Source organism: Phocoena sinus, chromosome 20 (assembly GCF_008692025.1).
Source record: "Phocoena sinus isolate mPhoSin1 chromosome 20, mPhoSin1.pri, whole genome shotgun sequence".
Classification (NCBI taxonomy): domain Eukaryota; kingdom Metazoa; phylum Chordata; class Mammalia; order Artiodactyla; family Phocoenidae; genus Phocoena; species Phocoena sinus.
The window spans coordinates 1,544,796-1,564,908 of NC_045782.1; the positions used below are offsets into that span (position 1 = coordinate 1,544,796).

General features: G+C 61.5%; 1 protein-coding gene across 10 annotated transcripts; it reads left to right on the forward strand.

Annotated features, from left to right (window-relative positions):
• The first annotated feature begins 7,614 nt into the window (after nucleotides 1-7,614).
• Nucleotides 7,615-16,446, forward strand: RNF112 (ring finger protein 112). Of its 10 annotated transcripts, none has more exons than XM_032617970.1 (15): nucleotides 7,615-9,487; nucleotides 10,612-10,836; nucleotides 10,986-11,026; nucleotides 11,512-11,794; nucleotides 11,917-12,129; nucleotides 12,235-12,417; nucleotides 12,520-12,624; nucleotides 13,053-13,103; nucleotides 13,370-13,426; nucleotides 13,505-13,579; nucleotides 13,686-13,803; nucleotides 14,459-14,625; nucleotides 14,701-14,754; nucleotides 14,875-14,949; nucleotides 15,080-16,446. In XM_032617970.1, exons 2-15 carry the CDS (start codon nucleotides 10,783-10,785, stop codon nucleotides 15,548-15,550), a joined length of 1,947 nt encoding a protein of 648 aa, XP_032473861.1. In that variant the 5' UTR covers nucleotides 7,615-9,487; nucleotides 10,612-10,782; the 3' UTR covers nucleotides 15,551-16,446. The 10 variants fall into 10 exon arrangements, with proteins under 10 accessions (XP_032473861.1, XP_032473862.1, XP_032473854.1 ...); XM_032617971.1 differs by having other exon boundaries at nucleotides 11,917-12,123; nucleotides 12,235-12,363; XM_032617963.1 differs by having other exon boundaries at nucleotides 14,701-14,949.
• Nucleotides 16,447-20,113: the final 3,667 nt, after the last annotated feature.

Below are 20,113 nucleotides of genomic sequence, written 5' to 3' on the forward strand. Positions count from 1 at the left end.
ATTTTCTCATTTCTCTGATTAAATTTATTCTTTGGAATTCAGGGAAAGCCCAAGAGGCTAAAGTTTCTCTGCCAACAAGAGGCAGGCAGAGGTCATGGCCTCGGACGGCCTTTCCTGGGAAGGCCCCATAGGGTCCTTGCCGCTTGGTTGCAGGAGTATAACTTACAGGTCGTAAAATCCATGCGCTGTAAGCACACAGTTCAACAGTTGCTCCTTTAAAAATACCAGACTTTGTTTTTTAGAGTACTTTTAGGGTCACAGCAAAACCAAGAGGAAGGCACAGGGGTTTCCCGTGTACCCCCCGCCCCGACACGCACACGGCCCCCCAGCAACGATCCCACCAGACGGGACCTGCACCCACACCTCGTCATCCTCACCCAGAGTCCATAGTTGACGTGGGGGTTCACTGCTGGTGCTGTACACTCTGTGGGCTTAGATGAACGTATAATGACACATATCCACCATCGAAGCATCGTCTAGAATAGTTTTCCTGCCCTAGAGGTCCTCCACGCTCCACTGATTCATCCCCCGCCCCCACCTTGAGGTGCTGTTGCTGGGGTGGGAGCAGCTGTCTGCCCAGGTGCCGGCCCCCGCTGGAGAGAAGAAGCCTGGGTTCTGGGGCCCAGCACCCCGGAGAGGGTGCCGCTGGGGGGCGATGGCGAGCGGAGAGGCAGGGCAGGTGCAGGGGGTCTGCACACAGCACGGGGAGGCCGGCAGGCTGGAACAAGGGTGGTGTTGCTTTCTGGAAGCACCCTGCACTTCACACTCCTTCCTGGAGATGATTTAGTAAAAACCGCAGAGTGGAGGAGCGTGGGGTTGGAATCCCGGACTCTCGTCCCATGTGTCATTCCTCCCGATGGGAAGGACCGACGGGCACAGAATTCTGTCTAGCAAGGGTCCTCGTCACCACTGTCGGTTCTGACCAAGCACAGACACACACACACGCACACGCACACGCACGTCCTCACGCATGTGCACCCCTGCATCCCTCGGCGTTTATGAGGCGCCTGCTCCACGTGGAACAGTGTGCCCCTTCCCGGCGCTCACGATGTGGGAAGTTTAGGGGGACGGAGATGGACGCCCACACGCTCAGCATCCGTCTCCAGGGCCTGGCGCGCTTCTGCCCCGGGGTGACTGGGATGCACCCAGGAGTAGACCCGGTGGACCACCTGCCCACGTCGGGGAGGGGACGCACAAGACGACAAGCAGGACGCAGGGGTCGGCTGGCAGCCTGCTGGGTGGGGACGAACGTAATGAGGGAAAACAAGACACACTTGAGCTGGTGATTGAAGTTAGGGAAGTTGGGGCCGGGAAGGCTCAGTGAGAGGCCGGGAGGAACTAAGGCTGGGTCGGCAGCTTTGTTCTGTAAACGACCAGACACGAAACATTTCAGGCTTTGGGAACCATGTGGGCTCAGATGGGAGTCTTCACCTCTGCCCCCGAGGCTGTCTATAGACACGAGATGGGTGGGCCCTGATAGAGGCTCACTGACAGATGCTGGGGAGAGGGGCCAATTGGAGCGCCGACCCCGACCCCTGGAATGAAGACCCGCGGGGTGGGGGCGGGGGGCAGAGGGAGGGAGCTGTGAGGATATTCGAGTGAAGAGCAGTCTGAGTGAAAGAGGCGGCACGTGCAAAGGCCCTGGGGTGGGAGTGTGCAGCTGCATTTGAGGGACGGGCGCCAGCTGGCTGGCCGGGCAGAGAGGACAAGTGGGGACGCAGGAGAGGGTCAGAGGAGTGTTGATGCAGGACAGACTTTGGCTTGTGTAACAGTAAACATTGGGAAGGGAGGGCCGTGGAGAATTCCAAGGCCCAGTTCCTAATTGTCTTTCTGTGGTTACACCAAGTCTGCTTCTTGCCTGAGGCAGAAATAAGAGCCCGTTCTTCTCTTTTCCTACAAAGAGAGCTGGTCTTGAGTCAAAAGACAGACTCACTGGGGGAAGAAAATCCCCAGCTGGTTGTCATGCCCCTGCCTGATGCAGACTCGGTGAGAGCACAGGGCAGGTGCCCTGCCCAGCACCCAGCAGAGAGGGGCCGGGAGGGGTGGGGAAGGGCTGTGTCACCCGGGCCCCCGGTCTCCCTGGTCCAGCGGTGGCCTTGCCAGTGGGTGTCCCGTGACCTCCCAGGTCTGCCCTGGCTGCATCAGGGTGATCTTGGCTCTAATGGGGAGTGGGCATGCCCTTGGGGGCTGGGACCCCCACAGGTGGCCTCTAATCCTTACAAACTGAAGGGTGGGCACGTCCTGGCATTTCTAACGAAGCTGAAGCCGAGTCCAAGGCGTATCAGCCTGCTGTTACAGTTTTCCTTTTTATTGAGGTTAGTGATCACGTGGGCAGGGTTGCAGCTCCACCAAGTCTTACCTGGGTGAACTGCTGTGTCACCGCCCCTAGGTCGGGAGACAGAAGGTTTCCAGCCCCCAGAAGGTCCCGTTTGTGCGTCCCCCTCCCCAGCCCGAGGGAGGCACTATTCTGACTGCTCTCATCTTGCAGTGGTTTTGCCTGTTCCCAGACCTCCTATGAATGGCATAGTTCAGCACATATTCTTCGGGCGTCTGGTTTCTCGCTCAGCACAATAGCTTGTTGTTTCCTAGTTCCATGTCGCGGTTCTCAAGAGTGTCATCTGGGGTCCCTGAGGGTCTCCCAGGCCCCTTCAGGGTGTCTGAGAGATCGGAAGGAGTTTTGCAGTAAAAATGCGAGTGTGTTATCTGCTCTCTCTGCCCTGGTTTTCCGGGGAGTGGGATAGAGTTTGCAGAGCCTGCGACGTGAGGCTTCTCAAGACTGAACGAAGAACAAGACGCGAGAGCCCGGCTGCTCCAGTGCAGCCAGGGCGCAGACTCACAGGCGAGCTGGCACCGTCCTTCTCACTGTTTTTCTGTGTTGGGAAATATGGTTATTTTTATGGAAATATTTATGTAAGCACATGATAATTTATTATTATTATTTTAAGCGAAATGATGGATACACGTTCTTGTGTTTTTTAAAAAAATTTTGTCTTGTAGTAGGGATACGATTTTATTTTATTTATTTATTTTATTTATTTGGTTGTGTTGGATCTTAGTTGCGGCAGGCGGGCTCCTTCGTTGTGGCATGCGTGTGGGATCTAGTTCTCGGGCCAGGGATCGAACCCGGGCCCCTTGTGTTGGGAGTGTGGAGTCTTAACCACTGCGCCACCAGGGAAGTCCCAAATACGCTTTTTTTTTTTTTTTTTTTTTGCGGTACACGGGCCTCTCACTGCCGCGGCCTCTCCCTCTGCGGAGCACAGGCTCCAGACGCACAGGCCCAGCGGCCATGGCCCACGGGCCCAGCCGCTCCGCGGCACGCGGTACCCTCCCGGACCGGGGCACGAACCCGCGTCCCCTGCATTGGCAGGCGGACTCCCAACCACTGCGCCACCAGGAAAGCCCCCAGATACACATTTTTGGATGTCAGTTTTCCTTTCTCACTTGGTCAGAGTCAGTGGATGTGACCGCAGAGATGAAGCTCCATGTGCTCCTTGGAGACCACGGGGACCCTCACGTCTGAGCTGTGCTCCCTGGGGCCTCACTGCATGCAGGCCTCCCCCCACCCCCCCGCCTTTGCTTAACACTGTCCCGTGGTGGGCATTTGCGTCATTTCCAGCCTGGCTCATTGTGGACGCTCATGGACAAAGCCCCACTCCCCCTAGGTTTGTGCTTTTGCCCGGGGGCTGGGCTGGTGGCCCTCTGGGCTTGGTGACCGCACTGAGTCAGGGCACCTCAGCAGACAGGGGCTCTTTTGCGGAATCGTCCTGGGGTCCCACCAGCACATGCAGCGGCAGCCTTCCGTGCAGGCCCAGCGTGTGGCCCCTGAGGGGCTGTGTGCTGGGCAAGCAAGGGGACCGCTCCCCCGGGAGGGCCACGCAGGGGGCCGGGAGTCTCAGCAGAGTCCTGAGGATGCGAAGGAGTGGCTGGACGGCGGAGGGAGCGTGGTCAGCTGAGGGGCCTCTCTGGGCCGCTCGCGGTGGTTGAGATTCGGACAAGGTGGCTCTGAGCTTGGGAGGAGTGAGCGAGGGGCTGGAGGAGGGGAGGGCTGTGTGTGGGGGGGGTGGGGACTCGAGGTGGTGAGCAGGCCACGTGGGGAGGGAGCATTAGACTACCCTACCGGCCACAGAAAGGCGGTGTCCAATTTTAAGCAGGAAGGGACACCCTTCCTTTAGATTGTTATTTACTTTTATTTTTAACTTAGACTTTTAATCCTGAGATAATGGTAGATTCACATACAGTTGTACAAACTGATACAGAGAGAGCCCAGGTATCTTGTACCCAGTTTCCTCCAATGGGAACATCTTGTAAAACTGTCCTCCAGTATCACAACCCGGATAACGACATGGATTCAGTCAGATGCAGGACGCTTCCAGGACAGCAGGGTCCGTCCTGCGGCCCCGTGATGTGCACACTCGCTTCCCTGCACCCCGACCCCCTCCTTAACCCTCCCAGCAACCACTAATTGGTCTCCATTTCTGTAATTTGTCACTTCAAGAATGTCATATAAATGGAATCATACAACATCTAACCTTTCGGGCTTGGCTTTTTTCATCCAACATAATTCTCTGGAGATGCATCCAGGTCACTGTGTGTGTCACTAGTTCCTTCCCCTTTATTGCCAAGCTGTGCTCTCCATTTGGACCTGCTGCTTTGTTGAATCATTTACCTGTTGAAGGGTAGCTGGGTGGTTTCCAGTGTTTTGCCATAAACTTTGTTTATAAAGCTGTTATAAACATTCACGTACAGGTTTTTGTGTGAACATTCTGTGGGAGCATTTCTCTGGGGAAAAGGCCCAGGAGTGCAATGGCTGGGTCATAAGGTAGTTCTGACCACTCTGCCAGAGTGTTCTCCAGAGTGGCTACACCGTTTTATGTTCCCCCCAGCTAAAGCCCACGTGCAGCAACGAAGACCCAACGCAGCCAAAAATAAATAAATAGACAGATGGATTAAAAAACCCCCAAAACCGGCCCGGCTGGGGGTGGAGGGTAGGTATGTGAGAGGTGGGGGAGGGAGGGGTGGCTGAGGCTCTCAGGCCCTGGTCTGTCCCTGATGGCCACTGTGGATGGGCAGGGCTGGCCCGAGCCCCGTGGGCGGCTCCCAAGCCTGCTCAGGCCTCTCAGCTGACCACCTCCGCGCCTCTGGCAGCAGGATGGCCACTGGGACCGAGCAGTCTGGACCGGCTGCTCCGATCTGGGTGGGGACTTCTGCTCTTTCTGCTGCCAGACTCGTTGTCGGAAAGCAGAAGCAAACTCCAGCCTTTGGACACCCTCCTTCCTGACCTCAGGGTCAGCTGGTCATTTCCTGTTAACCTAATCTCACTCCACACTCATTTTGTCAGCAGACAGGCTACGTGGTGGACCGCTGAGCTCCTGGCGGCTGCTTCTGCCCAGGGAGGGGTTGAGAGAGGAAGGAGGAACGTTGTGTGCGTGAGAGAGAAAGAGAGTCAGGGAGGGAGGCCGGCGGAAGGCGGGCGTGGCTATGAGCACCTGGGTAGCCTCAGTTCCCTCATCTGTAAAGTGGAGCAATGTCTCCACCTTTAGAGGAAATCGGGGAGAACTGGAGAGCCTGTTGTTTAAAGGACTCAGCATATTTTAGGAGCCCAGTAAATATGTGCGATCGCTCTTATCAGCAGTAAACTGCTGAAACAGTACTTTGTCTGTGGGGCATCGTCCTCATGACCTAAGTACCCCGGAAGGTTCTGCCTCTGTAGGAATCTCTTGGCTTTTTATTTCACAGAGGAGGGGTCAGGCCCCAGGAGGCAGGCCTGAGAGCCCAGGCAGGGGGGCAGGCGCCTGGGGAGACGCGGGCACAGTGAGGTGAGCCCAGGCTCGCCTCCACGGCTCCTCAGCAGCTGACATTTATTAAGCACCAGCTGCACGCCGGGCTCTCCGCAATAACCCCGCACGGGAGTGATTATCTTTAGTTTTACTGCTGGGACACTGAGCTTGAGTGAGGGGAGTGACCGGGCCCGGGGAGCTGGGCAGGGCTGGTGTTTGAGCCGAGGCCTGGGTGCTGTCCAGGGCCCTCCAGCTGGTCCGGCCCATCTTGGGGGTGGCCTTCATCTAGGCCACCTGGCCAGTAGAGGTCTGGATATAGAGGCCTGGACCGCAGGGGCCCTCGGCCCCATTCAGTCTGGCTGGCTGTCCAGCTGCGAGGCGCTGCCTCTCACCTCGGAGGGGTCTGGGGGGCCGGGTCCAGCTGGGCGGAGTCTGGTGGGGAGTCTGCTCCTCAGGGGCCAGGTGGCCTTGTCCCTCAGCATCCTGGCCCACTGCCTGGATGTTCCAGACCTGGTGGGCGGCTGGGAGTCTGAATGGGGTGGCGCGGGGGGAGGGGCCGGGAGCCAGGTCTGGGCTCGGGTTTGGGGGCAGATGGTGTGTGAGGGCTGGTTGGCCGCCAGCCGCCGAGGACCGCCCACCCACTGGTGCGAACCTCAGAAAGGCGCTGGGGGGGCTTCCAGCTCCACCAATGTCACTTGCTGTCACCACATCAATGAGTGCCCCCGTCTTGTGTGTCCTGCCCCTGCAGCCCACCTTCCTGTCCCCCGTGTTGGAATTGTGGCTTCTCTACTCCTTTCCTGACATTCAGCACATGTCATTGGGCCGCCCCAGGCCGTGGAAGCTTCTGTGTGACTCTGACTGCTGTCTGTTACAGCAAAACTTAGCAGTGCTCTGGACGGCTGTCCCTAGGGGATGGGTTTCAGGACCAGTTAAATGCCGCCCAGAGCAGCCAGGTCTCCTCCAGTGTGTCTGTGTGGGCAAAGCGATGGTTCCAGAACACAAATCTGCTCACACACCTCCTGCTTAGAATCGTTTACGGTTCCCATTGTCATGCAAGGAAAGTCTGAAATCTGCCCCATGTCCCTCCAATGTCTGTGCTCTGCTGACCGCCACCTCGGTCCCCGGACCCTGCCCTACTCCCCGGCACTGACCCCAGCCCGGCCTCTGCACAGGCTGCTCCCCAGGCCTGGAACACCCATCCTCACCCAGCACCTTTCACGAAGGGGGGTTAACTCCCACCCATCCTGCAAGACTGAGCCTCAGCGGCCCCAAGTCTGAGTGAAGCCCAGACTTGGGGCCTCACCCAGTTGGACGGTCGCCCCGCGCCCAAGCCTGTTTCCCAGCTCAAGACGCCGGGCTGTCTCTGTTCTGTGGGAATCAGTGAAGGCAGCTCTTGGCAAGACATCGTGACCCTAAATTGCTAAGCAGGTGTCCGATGGTTGTTCTATTCTGAAAATGATTTCAGGGAGCCGGGGATGAACTGATGCGGGGGGCTCCGAACGGGAGGCTAGGGACTCGGGACTTTCCTGCTGCGATGGGAAGTCCCTGGCAGCTGGCAGGAGAGGGAGCGGAGCCAGGGTCAGGGTCAGGGTCCTGGGCAGCCACAGTGGGCCTGGCCTCGCCAGCGCCTGGACTGTGTCCTGCCCAGCACAGGGTTCAGGGCTGGCCTGGGCGCCCCTCTGCTGACTGCCCCCCACCAGCTCTGAACGCAGAGGTGGAAACTACACACCACGTGTAACGATGGCCAGCGGTGATGGTGGGGGGGCGTGGAGGGGGCCTTTCAATACCAGCGGCTGTCTCAGGGCAGGGCGGGGGCCACCTTGATGGGAGGGGACTGGTGGCCCTGGGAGGGACCATCCAGGAAGTAGAAACCTTGTTTTCTCTGCACAAAAGCAGGAATTCCACACCATGCTTGGCTTCACCTTGGTCTTTGTTCGAAGCTAGAAGGTGGCAGCTGAACAGGGCACCTCCCTCCAGCTCTGTCATCCCACGGCTCCAGGACCCTGTCCTCCTCCCCCGACAGCGGCCCGACCGGGTCTCTGGTGCTCACACGAGGCGGCCTGGCACGGACGCGCCTGGGTGAGGCCTGGGTGAGGGCAGGGGCGGAGAGTCCTGGGCGTGAAGGCAGCCAAGGCCGGGGCTCAGCACACCTGACAGCACCCAGAGAGGCCTGTGGCTCCACAGGGCGGGAACCGCGTGCCCCGCCCCCCGGCCTCCCCTCCTTCCCCTCTCGGTCTCCGTGCCAGAGCGCTGCCCTCCCACCCGCCGCACCTTTGCCTGCCACTGCTGTTCATCCTTCAGGCCCGACCTCCCCACGTGTCCAGACCCCAGTGCCCTGCCTTCGCTCCGTGCTCACAGCCGCCTCTCCCCACAGCCCTCGGCAGAGAGCGTATCCCTCAGGACTCGGCTAGGGACCCTTCTTCCTCCCCTGCTCGACTGGAGGCACCCCAAGTGTTCACCAGCCTGTACTCAGGGCCTGCGTCCTGCCGGGTGTGATGTGCTCAGTAAATACCTGTCCTCTGGACGGAGAAGTGCAAGGACGGATGACTGGATGGGCAGACACGCTGGAGGCTGATGGATGAGAAGATGGACGGATACAGGGGTGGCTGGGTGGCTAGGCGGGCGACTGACGGCCTGGGTCGGGATCCCAGCACCGTCACTCTCAGCGGTGTGACCTTTGGAAAGAGACTTAACCTCCCTGGCCTCAGTTTTGTCATCTGTGAAATGAGAGTGAAACAGTACCTCCTCATAGGTTGTGAGGTTGAGGGTGAGCTCGTGTGCCTGTGGGTACGAGTGTGTGTGTCCCTGTGGGACTGTGAGCTCGACTGTGAGTGTGCACGAGTGTGAAGGCCTTGGTGCACACGTGAATGTGCTTGCGTACGCGTTCACGAGCGAGCATATGCCTGTGTGCCGTTGTGAGTCTAAGTGTGGCGCGTTCACGTGTGCATGATTGGGGTCCACGGGCGAGGGAGGGCAGTGAGGGCACGTGTGCACAGTGCGGGTGAGGAGTGTGCCGACCGTGTGCGTGTGTGTGAGTTGACGTGAAGGGCACGTGTGACGGTGTGCGTGTGCACGTGTGCGCGCGTGTGCACCGGGGTTGGTGAAGCAGCCTCTGCCCGCATCCGGGGAGCCAGAGTCACCCCAAACAGGGTCCCCGTCTGGAGACTGGAGTGTTGGCCCCACCCCAGCCCCCTCCTCCCAGCCCAGAAGCTGGAACAGAGGTCAGGAGGTCAGGGGCTGGAGCCAGGCCACCAGGGGCCTGTCCCACGGTGGGACACGTGCCCTGAGGGCCGGGTGCCCAGGGAGTGTTGCTGGGGGAAGGCTGGGTGCCCGTCTGCTTTACCACATCTCTGCCTGGCGATGAGAAAACGGAGGCTCCCAGAGGTCGGTCCCTTCCTGGGTCTCACGCTGGGACAGGGCAGGGGTTGGAGTGCACGTGAGTCAGGCGCCCAGGCTCTCTCCCCGCATCTGTCTGCCAGGGATGTGAGGCCGTGTGACCGAGAAAACCTACTTGGCCTCGAAGGAGAGCAGTGGACACGGCCCTGAACCCCGCCCCCCGCCCCCGCCCGGTGAGGCTTCGCTCTCAACCCCTTGAGGGCTCGCGTCTCTGCTTTGATTAAGAGGCCCTCCGTCCCCGGGAAGCAAGACCCAGCCCGGGCTGCAGGGGCATCCCTGCCTGCTGACGGTGGTCTCGCCTGACCGCCTCCAGGGTAGGAGTCCCATCCCACCCCGCTGCATCCTGGTTTAAGAATAACTCTTTGCCCCCGGCAAGTGGCTTTCCATATGTAATCGTGACCCCTCAGAGCTCAGAGAAGTGAAAGGCAGCACCTGGGGCCCGGCTCGCAGGGGTCAGCTGGGAGTTGAGCCGCATCAGCCCGGCTCCAGAGCCCATCACGGGTCAGGTCCACAAGCCACAGGCCATCGGAGGGCAAGATCACGTCCAGGCGGGAGGGGCGGCCCCTGAGCTGGGCCTGCGAGGGTCTCAGGAGGGATGGGGGCCCCACTGCAGGCACAGGGAACACTGGGCAAAGGTGTGGAGGCGGGGGGAGGGAGGGCTGCCGGGGAAGGCTCAGGCAGACCAGGAACTTTGGCTTTCGATCCGATGGGACTGGGGAGCCATGGCAGGTGTTTGCGCAGCGAGGGGTCGGCTGTGCTCAGGGCTCTGGGCTGGCCGCGAACTGGGGGGTGGATGGGAGGAGCCCAGGTGAGAGGCAGTTAGAAGGGCCAGGGGTAACTGTCACAAGCTTGAATGAGGGTGAAAGTCACTGGAGGAGGAAGACACCAGGGGACACGCAGCCAACGTCAGAACAGCCCAGGGCGCTGAGGAAAGCCGCAGCTGGGACAACCTGGAGGGAGGGGCATGCAGGCAGTGGGGTGGGACACGCACAGGCAGTGCGGTGGCATCACGGGCCCCGCACCTGGCAGGTGCCCGGTACAGAGACCATCCATGGGAGGAAGGAGGCCATCGTGGCTCTAGGTCAGCACAGGTCATGCTTTCTCCCCGTCCCCGCAGCTCTGCCTTCTACACCCCCTGCCCGGTGCCCCGGAAGAACCCTGCTGGCCCAGCAGGGGCAGTGCCAGCCTAGTCCCGTGTCTACCGCGCACCCATATGGCTTCCTCTCCATCCACCCTCCCCCTCCCTGTCCTTATCTTTCCCTCCCGTCTCCATGGCGACTCACCACCCCGGCTTGCCTGCATCCCAGCCTCTGCCAGGGATTCTGGGCCCGGCTCCGTCCCTCCCTCCGGAGCCCTGGTTCCTGCAGTCCTGTCTCCTCCCCCTGGGGTGAGTCCAGAGGCAGCCTCCTCTTTCCCGACTGTCACATCCATTTTCCAGCCCTGCCGACTTGTGTCCTCTGGGGAGACCACCCCCCCCCCCAGCCTCCACTGGCCACAGCTCCGCCAGCCCTTCCGGGAGGGAAGCCAGCCTCAGCGCCGCCAAAGATCTCCTGGGTGTCCTGCCTGCTCCCGGACCCTCTCCCGGACCCTCTCCCCACGCCAGCCTCCCATGCCGAGGTCTGCCTTGTCAGTCATTTCCTTTTGTCACCGGCTTGGCAAACAGGCGAGTCTTTGGTCCTGAGACCTGGGGGTGGGCACTGGGTCTGCAGAGGGAGGATGGGGGCACATGGAATCCAGGATGAAGATAGAAGTCTGGATTCCCTTCTAAATAACATTTTTGGGATTGTTTTTCTCCCCAATTTTCTCTCCAAGGAGAGAAAACAGAGCTTCATGGGCAACAGCAGCAACAGTTGGTAAGTGGCAGGGCCTGGCGGCAGGACTGGGGCCTGGATGCCCGTCCCGGGGAGGGAGCACGAGGCTGGGTCCGCCAGGCTGTGGAGGGAGGGGTGGGAAAACCAGTGGGTGCTGCAGTGAGGCAGATGCCAGCTCGGAGCTGCCTGCTGCCCCCCGGGAGGCTTCTCCTTATGGTCCCCGCTGCCCGAGGGAGGTAGTAGAAGGGATCCCCTTGGGGTCTGGAGAGGTCAGTGACCCCTGGAGGGACCCCCCCCCCTCCCCTCGCAGCAGGAGGCCATGGGGGAGGATTTCCGTGGGCGTCTGTGCCAGGCTCCGGGCAGGGTGCACCATCTTGTCTCTTCACCCCATCCTTCCCTCCCGGACCGTTAGAAATGGGGCAGACCTGGGCGGGAACTTGCCCAAGACGGCTCCCTCCAGGCTTCCCCGTCTCAGGCTCCCTCTGACTGCTGCTCTGGGGTCCCCGCGCCCTGCACACCACCCCCAGGTCCCACGCACCATTCCCCAAGTTGGACCTGGGGCTGGGGGCCCGACCTGTGGCGCCCCGGGAGCCGCCCGCCTGCTCCATCTGCCTGGAGAGGCCGCGCGAGCCCATCTCTCTGGACTGCGGCCACGACTTCTGCCCGCGCTGCTTCAGCACCCACCGTGTCCCCGGCTGCGGGCCACCCTGCTGCCCCGAGTGCCGTAAGACCTGCAAGCAGAAGGGCCTCCGGGGCCTGGGGGAGAGGATGAAGCTCCTGCCGCGGAGGCCGCTGCCCACCGCGCTGCAGGTGCGCAGGCCTCCTCCCGGCCGGGGGCTTTGACCTCACACTGGGATGTCACGGAGGGAGGTGGAGTTCGGGGGGGACGCTCCCCAGCCTGGGAGCTCAGGGAGCCCTGTCTCCGTGCCCAGGAGCCCTGCGCGGTGAGGGCCCAGCCGCTGCTGCTGGTGCGTGTCAACGCCTCCGGGGGCCTCATCCTGAGGATGGGGGCCGTCAACCGCTGCCTGAAGCACCCGCTGGCCAGGGACACCCCCGTCTGCCTCCTTGCCGTCCTGGGAGAGCGGCACTCAGGGAAGACCTTCCTGCTGAACCACCTGCTTCAGGGCCTGCCCGGCCTGGTGAGGGTGCGGCTGGGCCGGGGGCTGGGGGCGGGGGCAGGGACCCAGCCTGGCTTGGGGAGGGGAGGGGGCCGGATGGGCCAGTGGACGCTCTGCTTCTCTGCCCCACAGGAGCCCGGCGAGGGCGGCTGGCCGAGGGAAGGGTGCTCCGGGCAGGGCTTCCGGTGGGGAGCCAACAGCCTCACCAGGGGCCTCTGGATGTGGAGCCATCCCTTCCTGCTGGGGAAGGAGGGGAGGAAGGTGAGGGGGGAAGTGGCAGAGGAGTCCAGACCGGCTCACGGAGAAGGGAATCGGGTAGGAAATCTCTGGGGGCCGGGACGAGAAGATGGGGCGGGCAGAGGCACCTGGGGGGCGCGGCAGGCTGACCCCTCAGTGTGCACCCCTGCCTCCACACAGGTGGCCGTGTTCCTGGTGGACACGGGGGACGCCATGAGCCCTGAACTGAGCAGGGAAACGAGGACCCGGCTCTGCGCCCTCACCTCCATGCTGAGCTCCTACCAGGTGAGGCCCCCCAGCCCCTCTGCCTGCCCTGCTCCGCTCTCGCCACCCACACTAGGGCCATCCCAGCCGGGTCTGGCCCTCCAAGCCCCGGGGACTGTCCCCTTTATCCCGGAGGCTCCTGTGTCTGGGATCCCCGCAGGTTCTTGGGGTACCCCTGCAAGGGGGTGCCTCCAGTCAGTGTGAAGGTCCTAAAGGTGGGTCGGAGGTCCCTGGGGCAGCTGAAGGTCTGTGGACCGTTCCCCTGCCTGCCCTCCACCCCTCGGGCCGGGCCGGGCCAGCCCTGCCCTGCAGGCTGCGGGGGTCCCCCGGGCTGGTCCCTCGCACATCCCGAGCCCCACGGTCTGCCTGGGGGTCCTTCCTCACCGGGGTCTTCCCAGTGTCTCTTTGCCTTCACAGACCCTCTTCCACCTTGTTCTCCTTGGTTCCAGATCCTCACGGCCTTCCAGGAGCTGAAGGATACAGACCTGGAATATCTGGAGGTGAGGAGACAGCTGCTCTTGGGGCTGAACCCTGTCCCTGCCCTGCCCATGAGGCCAGGGGTGCCTTTCAGCTCTGGCCCAGGATTTTGTGACCTGGAGCAGGATTGGGGGGTTGGGGGCAGAGGGTAAACCAGGAGGTGCCTGGTTGGGGAGAGGTAGGAGGGTCCTGGGGCCAGGAGCCGGGAGGGCGTCCTCCAGTGGCCCACGGGGAGGGGAGGCACAGCCCTTGGAGTGGCCCAGCCATGACCCCTGTGCCCCGTCCCCAGATGTTTGTCCACGTGGCCGAGGTGATGGGCAGGCATTATGGGATGGTGCCAATCCAGGTGAGACACCCGTTTCTGGACTTGTCACCCCAGACTCCGACACCCCGGCTGCTGCTATCAGCACCCCTTCTCTTCCAGCACCTGGATCTCTTAGTTCGTGACTCATCCCACCCCAGCAAGGCGGGGCAGGGGCATGTAGGCGACATGATCAAGGTGAGGGAGGGGATGGGGCGGAGGTGTAGACGGGGCAGAAGGTCAGTTAGCCAGGGAGGGGTCCTGTCAGCGAGCCCGCTCAGAGCTCATCCCCACTCCTCTCTAGAAGTCGTCCGGCAAGTACCCCAAGGTTCAGGGGCTGCTTCAAGGAAGGCGAGCCCGCTGCTGCCTCCTGCCAGCTCCCAGGAGGCGGTGGGCGAGCAAAGGCCACGGAAGCTCGGGAGGTGAGTGTCCCAGGAGCAAAGCCTCCCCGGCCTGCCCTCCTTCTCCTCCTCCCCCCCCTCCTCCTCCCCCTCCTCCTCCTCTCCGTCCTCCCCTCCCCCTCATCCTCCTCCCCCTCATCCTCCTCCCCCTCCTCCTCTCCTCCTCCCCTCCACCCCCTCCTCCTCCCCCTCCTCCTCCCCTTCCCCTCCTCCTCCCCTCCCCCTTCTCCTCCTCCTCCCCCTCCTCCTCCCCCTTCCTCTCCCCTCCTCCCCCCCTCCCCTTCCTCCTTCCCCTTCTCCTCCTCCTCCCCCTTCCCCTCCCCTCCTCCCCCTCCCCCTCCCCTTCCTCCTTCCCCTTCTCTCCTCCTCCTCCCCTCCCCCTTCTCCTCCTCCACCCCTCCCCCTTCTCCTCCTCCTCCCCTCCCCCTTCTCCTCCTCCTCCCCTCCCCCTTCTCCTCCTCCTCCCCCTCCCCCTCCTCCTCCCCCTATTCCTCTCCTCTCCTCCTTCTCCTCCCCATCCTCCCCTCCCCCTCCTCCTCCCCCTCCTCCCCTCCTCCCCCTCCTCCCCTCCCCCTCCTCCTCCCCTCCTCCCCCTCCTCCTCTCCTGACACCCCTTTCTCTTCCTGAAGCCGGTCCTGCTGACCAGGCACCTCTGCATGAGGACTCTCTTCCTCAGACACAGATGATGATGCTGGCCACCTCCGCGCCTACGTGGCCGATGTGCTGAGCGCGGCCCCCCTGCATGCCAAGAGCCGCTGCCAGGGCTACTGGAGCGAGGGGCGCCCCGCGGCCCGGGGGGACAGACGCCTGCTCACGGGGCAGCAGCTGGCTCAGGAAATCAAGGTGTGAAAGCTCCCCGGAGCCCCAGGAGACCCGCTGGCCCCCACCCCCCCTGACCCCCCGACGCTGTCTCCGCAGAACCTCTCGGGCTGGATGGGCAGGACGGGGCCTGGGTGCGCCTCTCCGGATGAGGTATGGGGCTACGGGGAGGACGCGGGTGGGAGACGAGCCGGGCTCCCCGAGATGGAGCGGGGGACCCGGCAGCGCCCAGCGGGGGAAAGGAGGGAGGCAGCCGGGTTTTGCCGTGGACAGATGGCTGCCCAGCTGCACGACCTTCGGACGGTGGAAGCTGCCAAGAAGGAGTTTGAGGAGTACTTGCGGCAGCAGGTGAGCCTCGGGCCCCGGGAGGCCAGGCATCCTGCAGGAGAGGGACCAGTCTTTGGGCGGGGGGGGGCCGGCGTCCGGTGGGAGGCACCGGGGCTCCAGGTCAGGGCCCCTTCTTTCTCGTCCATCACAGGACGTGGCCACCAAGCGCATATTCTCTGCGCTCCGGGTGCTGCCGGACACCATGCGGAACCTCCTGTCGACCCAGAAGGACGCGCTCCTGGCTCGGCACGGGGCGGCCTTGCTATGCGCGGGGAGGGAGCAGACCTTAGAGGCCCTGGAGGCCGAGCTGCAGGCCGAGGCCAAGGCCTTCATGGACTCCTACACCGTGCGCTTCTGTGGCCACCTGGCCGCTGTGGGCGGTGCCGTGGGCGCAGGGCTCATGGGCCTGGCGGGGGGCGTGGTGGGTGCCGGCATGGCCGCCGCGGCGCTGGCCGCAGAAGCTGGGATGGTGGCCGCAGGAGCTGCAGTGGGGGCCACGGGGGCAGCCGTGGTCGGGGGAGGCGTGGGTGCCGGGTTGGTGGCCACGGTGGGCTGCATGGAGAGGGAGGAGGACGAGAGAGTGCAGGAGGGGGACCGGGCGCCCCTGCTGCAGGAGGAGTGAGCGCCCGCCAGATGCTCCAGGGAAGGAGCGCCGCTGGGGGGAGGGGAGGGATGGGGGCCGCTGTTCCGAGGGCCCCTGTGTGCCACACCACCCTGGTTGAACGCCCCATCTGGGTGGTGACTGGTGACCGAGAATCGAGGAGACCTCAGGGCCGGCGGCAGGGTATGAGCCTGAACAGTCTGGGGCTGTATCTGTTGCAGGCGACTGCTAACCTGCCTCTCTTCCCAGAGAAACTGGGCCCCAGGGTCTCCCGCCAAGATTGTGGCCCACCCTCCCCGCCCTGGCTTATTTCCCGAGATGGTAGGGGGGCTAAGCGGGCGCCATTCTGGAAGTCTCCCCTTCAGAGACGGGAGCAGCCCCAGGATGGGTGACCTAGGTGTTCACGATTGGGAGCCCTGATAAGAGGCTGGGGAAGGAACAGGAGGGGCCACCGGGCAAAGCCAGAGAGTCCGGGTGGTGCACGGTGGCCTACCCCCCTGAGTGGAGACTCTTTCCAAAGCTACCCCAGCAGGACGGGGGCCACCCCCTTCTCCCGCAGCCCCGGGGAGCCCACATGTGCACCGGGAATGGGGTTCCCTTACGTGTCCCTCGTGGTTGTGCCCTTTGTCCAGCCTGGTCAGTGCCCATGTTCTTTGTGGAATGCCATCCCAGCAACGGGTCAAAAGCCAAAGAAAACACCTGTAGTTGCATTCTGAGCTACATCGACAGCCCTCATAGCAGATTCTATGAAAGTCCTGGGGGGACACATCCACGGAACATGCCCGCCCCCCTCAGCCTAGGGGAGACACCTCCGTCCATGTTAGCAGGAGACCTGGATGCAGCCCCCAGGAGGACAGCAAAGCCCCACAAGGAGGGCTTCTAGGCTATTAAACTGCAAAATAAAATGTGTGCTTGAGTGTCAGCTTCCCAGTAAATTATTGAAACATCTCCTGAATCAGCCTACGTGGGGCTCTGGGGACAGGGGCAGGGAGCCAAGGTGCTCCATGACGGGGACCTGTGGACAGGAGGAGGGACCGAAATTCCAGAGATGTGGGATCCGAGGGCAGGAGGGCTCAGGCCAGAGGCTGAGGGCATGGCCATCTGCGCAGCCTTGTCCAAGTCCTAGTGACCCTGTGAGAGGTTGCCACCTGGCATCTGTCCGAGCAGAAGGAGAGGGTGGAGGTTGATGGGGAGTGGCTGGGGAACTGGAAGCAGGAGGAGCCCGGATCACTCCCGCGGGCTAGCAGCGGGCAAGCACCCCAGGTCGCTGTCTCAGCGTTACAGATGCAAACCCAGGGAGGGGAAGTCTCCGCTGATGCCCCCCAGCTGGCTGATGGCAGAAGGGGAACCTCGAACTCCTGATCCCCCAGATGGTGTCCCCCGCAGGGTCAGTTGTGCTGAAATCGAGACGCTCCCCTCCAGGTCCAGCTCTGGGAAGCAGTGTTGGGAGATAGAGGCAGAAGGACGTGGTCTGGGACACACGGGTCAACAGTAGAAGCTGCAGCCCGCAAGCTGGGGACAAAATAACGATGCAGAGAAATCCCAGAGCCAGGCTGGGGATGGGTGGGGTGGAGACGGAGGACTGAGGGCGACTGTTGAACTTCTGGGGTTGGGGTTAGAGGTGGGGACAGGGCCCAGACTTTGTGCATTTGTCAAGAAGGGTTTTCTGGAAGCATCTCTCTGCGTTGTTCCCTTGCCATCTGGCAGACACATGAGCTATAGAAGCTCCCAGACTTTGGGGCTGGCAGGCTCCGGAATGTGGCAGAGCCTCAGCGGAGTCAGGGAGGGAGGGTGCTGTCTAGCTAGAGCCCGCACCCCACCCCACTGCCAGCGCTGGAAGGGACTGCAGTGCGCTGCTTCCCCTGCTCTTTGGACAGAAGGGGAGACTGGCCCGGCGGGCGAGTGCGCCGCAGAGGCCAGATGGGTCATATCAAGTAGTACTCGTCTTGTGCCTTATAGCTCTCAAAGCATCTTCCCAGACAGCCTCTCCCTAAAGCCTGGAAACCACCCCGTGCAGTACATGGAGTATCTGTTTGTAACAGAAGCTCAGAGAAATGATGTGTCTCCATTAGAAGAAACTAGTCAGGGGTGAGCCAGGACTTGAACACATGGTCTCTGATGCCAGATTCCTTGCTCAGGTGAGCCTTCACCCCACAGTCTCCCAGATCCCGAGAACAGGCCTCTGGGTCCCAAACCTGATGCTTCCGACACCGCTTCTGTAGTTCACAAGAGCCCAGGTGACTGTGCCGAGGCCTTGCGGCCCGGCTGGTGGCTCTCCTCTCTGGCGAAGGTCACCAACTCCAAGGTCCGGGTTAGAGATCTGGTGACTTAGCCTGCGGTTCCTACTTCTGAGGCCTCCGTGACGCTGAAGATGGCAGCGACACGACGCAAGGGAAGCGGCATCCTGAGCCCCGCCGTGGGCTGAAGCGTATCACCCCTGCCCCCTTCCCCCCCACACCCCATGCCCCAGTTCATATGTCGAGATCCTAGCGCCCAATGTGATGGGACTAGAGGGTGGGACCTTTGGGAGGTAATTAGTTCTTGAGGGTGCAGCCCTTGTGTATGGGATTAGTGCCCTTGTTAGAGATTGGAGACCCTGCAGAGCCCACTACCCTCTTCCACGTGTGAGGACCCAGCCGGCTATGCACCAGAAAGTGGGCCCTCACCAGCCACTACAGCGCATCTGCTGGCCCCATAATCTTGGACATCCAACCTCTTGAACCATGAGAAATAAATGTTGTTGTTGCCCCATCTGTGGATTTTGTTACAGCAGCCCCTGACAGAGGGAGAATTTACAAATAGTTTTCTCTAGGAAAAGTCCTAAGAAAAAGGAGGGGGGAGAAAAGACCTCTTTCCTTTTAATAACAAGGGGAAATTCAATCTTATTTTTATTCACCCTCACAATTTTCCCTTCTGTTGCTATTTTATTTTATAAATTTATTTATTTACTTATTTGTTTGTTTGTTTGTTTTTGGCTGTGTTGGGTCTTTGCTGCTGCATGTGGGCTTTCTCTAGTTGCGTCGAGCGGCGGCTACTCTTCCTTGCGGTGCACGGGCTTCTCATTGTGGTGGCTTCTCTTGTGGAGCACGGGCTCTAGGCGCATGGGCTTCAGTAGTCGTGGCTCACGGGCTCTAGAGTGCAGGCTCAGTAGTTGTGGCTCACGGGCTGTAGAGCGCAGGCTCAGTAGTTGTGGCTCACGGGCTCTAGAGCGCAGGCTCAGTAGTTGTGACGCACGGGCTTAGTTGCTCCGCGGCATGTGGGGTCTTCCCGGACCAGGGCTTGAACCCGTGTCCCCTGCATTGGTAGGTGGATTCCTGACCACTGGCCACCAGGGAAGCCCTTGTTGCTCTTTTATAGTAGTGTGATAGGCTGAGACCTGGGACTCTACTGGAGAGCTTGCACCTGGATAACGGCTCCTCGAGCAGCAGATACAGAGGATCTACACCTGACTAAAAATAACTGTGTGCACGCCCAGCTGGGGGCAATTCTGAGCAATAAGATACAAAAAGGCCACAAACCAACTGCCAGGCTGAGGTGCCGGGAGCAAAAGCAGGGAACTGCGCCTGCCCCCTGCACACGGCACCAGCGAGTGGGGTGGGCAGACCACCTGAGCCGCCTCTCAGCCCCTCCCACCAGCCCGCCCCCGCCCCCACCCCATTTAAGGGACCCGCCTGCCCACCTAGGGAGCAGCGCCTGCTACTTGTTCTCCGTCCCTTCTGCTGCAGCGCGAGCCCCAGTAAAGCCTTGTCTGAGTTCCTCGTCCGGCCGCTTATCGATTTCTATTGATTAAAGAGTCCAAGGACCCGGGTCGGTATTACACTTTGTGATGACTCTGGCGGGAAGTCCTTGGGGCCTTTTACAGCGCCCTCAGGAGAGGATGTAGGCCCCTCCGGGACCACCAAACGCGGCTTCCCTGCGGGTGATGCAGCGGCCTAGACCTCTTGCTTCAGCTTCTCCGCGTCTGGTAAGTCTGCCATCGTCACCCTGAGGGTCTCGGCGCCCTCACTCAGGCATCGCTTCCCCCTCCCCGAGGTCCTTTCCCTCTCCTGATCTCTCTACTTCCGTCTGCCGTCTCCTACTTCTGTCCTCTCCTTCCGAGGGAGCGGATGTTGGGCAGCTACAGCATCCCTCTCAGCCGTGAGACCTGCTCCTTCTGGCTGGCAGCAGTCACCTTGACGGGTGACACACGGGTGGCATGAGGTGGGAGATGTACAACTGGCTGGTTTCGGGGCTGGGGCACCCCAGGGGGCAGTGGACAGGGTGCTTGGCGGTTTCTGGGTGCAGGTTGACTGGTGCCTGAATAGACACCCGCAGGGGCAGGTTGAAAAGGCAACCTCTGTCTCTCTCTCTTTCTCTTTTTCAGTGTTTTCTGTCCCTCCTCTCTTTCCCTCTCCCTTGGTCCTCATACCTACACTCCCGTCCGTTTCATCTTGGAGACTTCCTGTTAGGTCACCTTTTTCACAGCTCCCCCCCTCCCCCCAGTACTTTTCTGTTCTCTGTTCCCAACTCCAACTGGCAGGAGGCCACCTCGTGGTGACACCATTTCTTTGTTTCTTGTCTGAGTCTTTTAAGTTTCTGTCGTTG

Excerpts from the sequence above, each read along its gene's own strand:
- RNF112 (XM_032617963.1), top strand. The coding sequence starts at position 10,783 with ATGCCGAGGTCTGCCTTGTCAGTCATTTCCTTTTGTCACCGGCTTGGC. Across the intron at positions 11,795-11,916 it reads CGCTGCCCACCGCGCTGCAG|GAGCCCTGCGCGGTGAGGGC; the intron begins GTGCGCAGGCCT and ends CTCCGTGCCCAG. Across the intron at positions 13,580-13,685 it reads ATGTAGGCGACATGATCAAG|AAGTCGTCCGGCAAGTACCC; the intron begins GTGAGGGAGGGG and ends ACTCCTCTCTAG.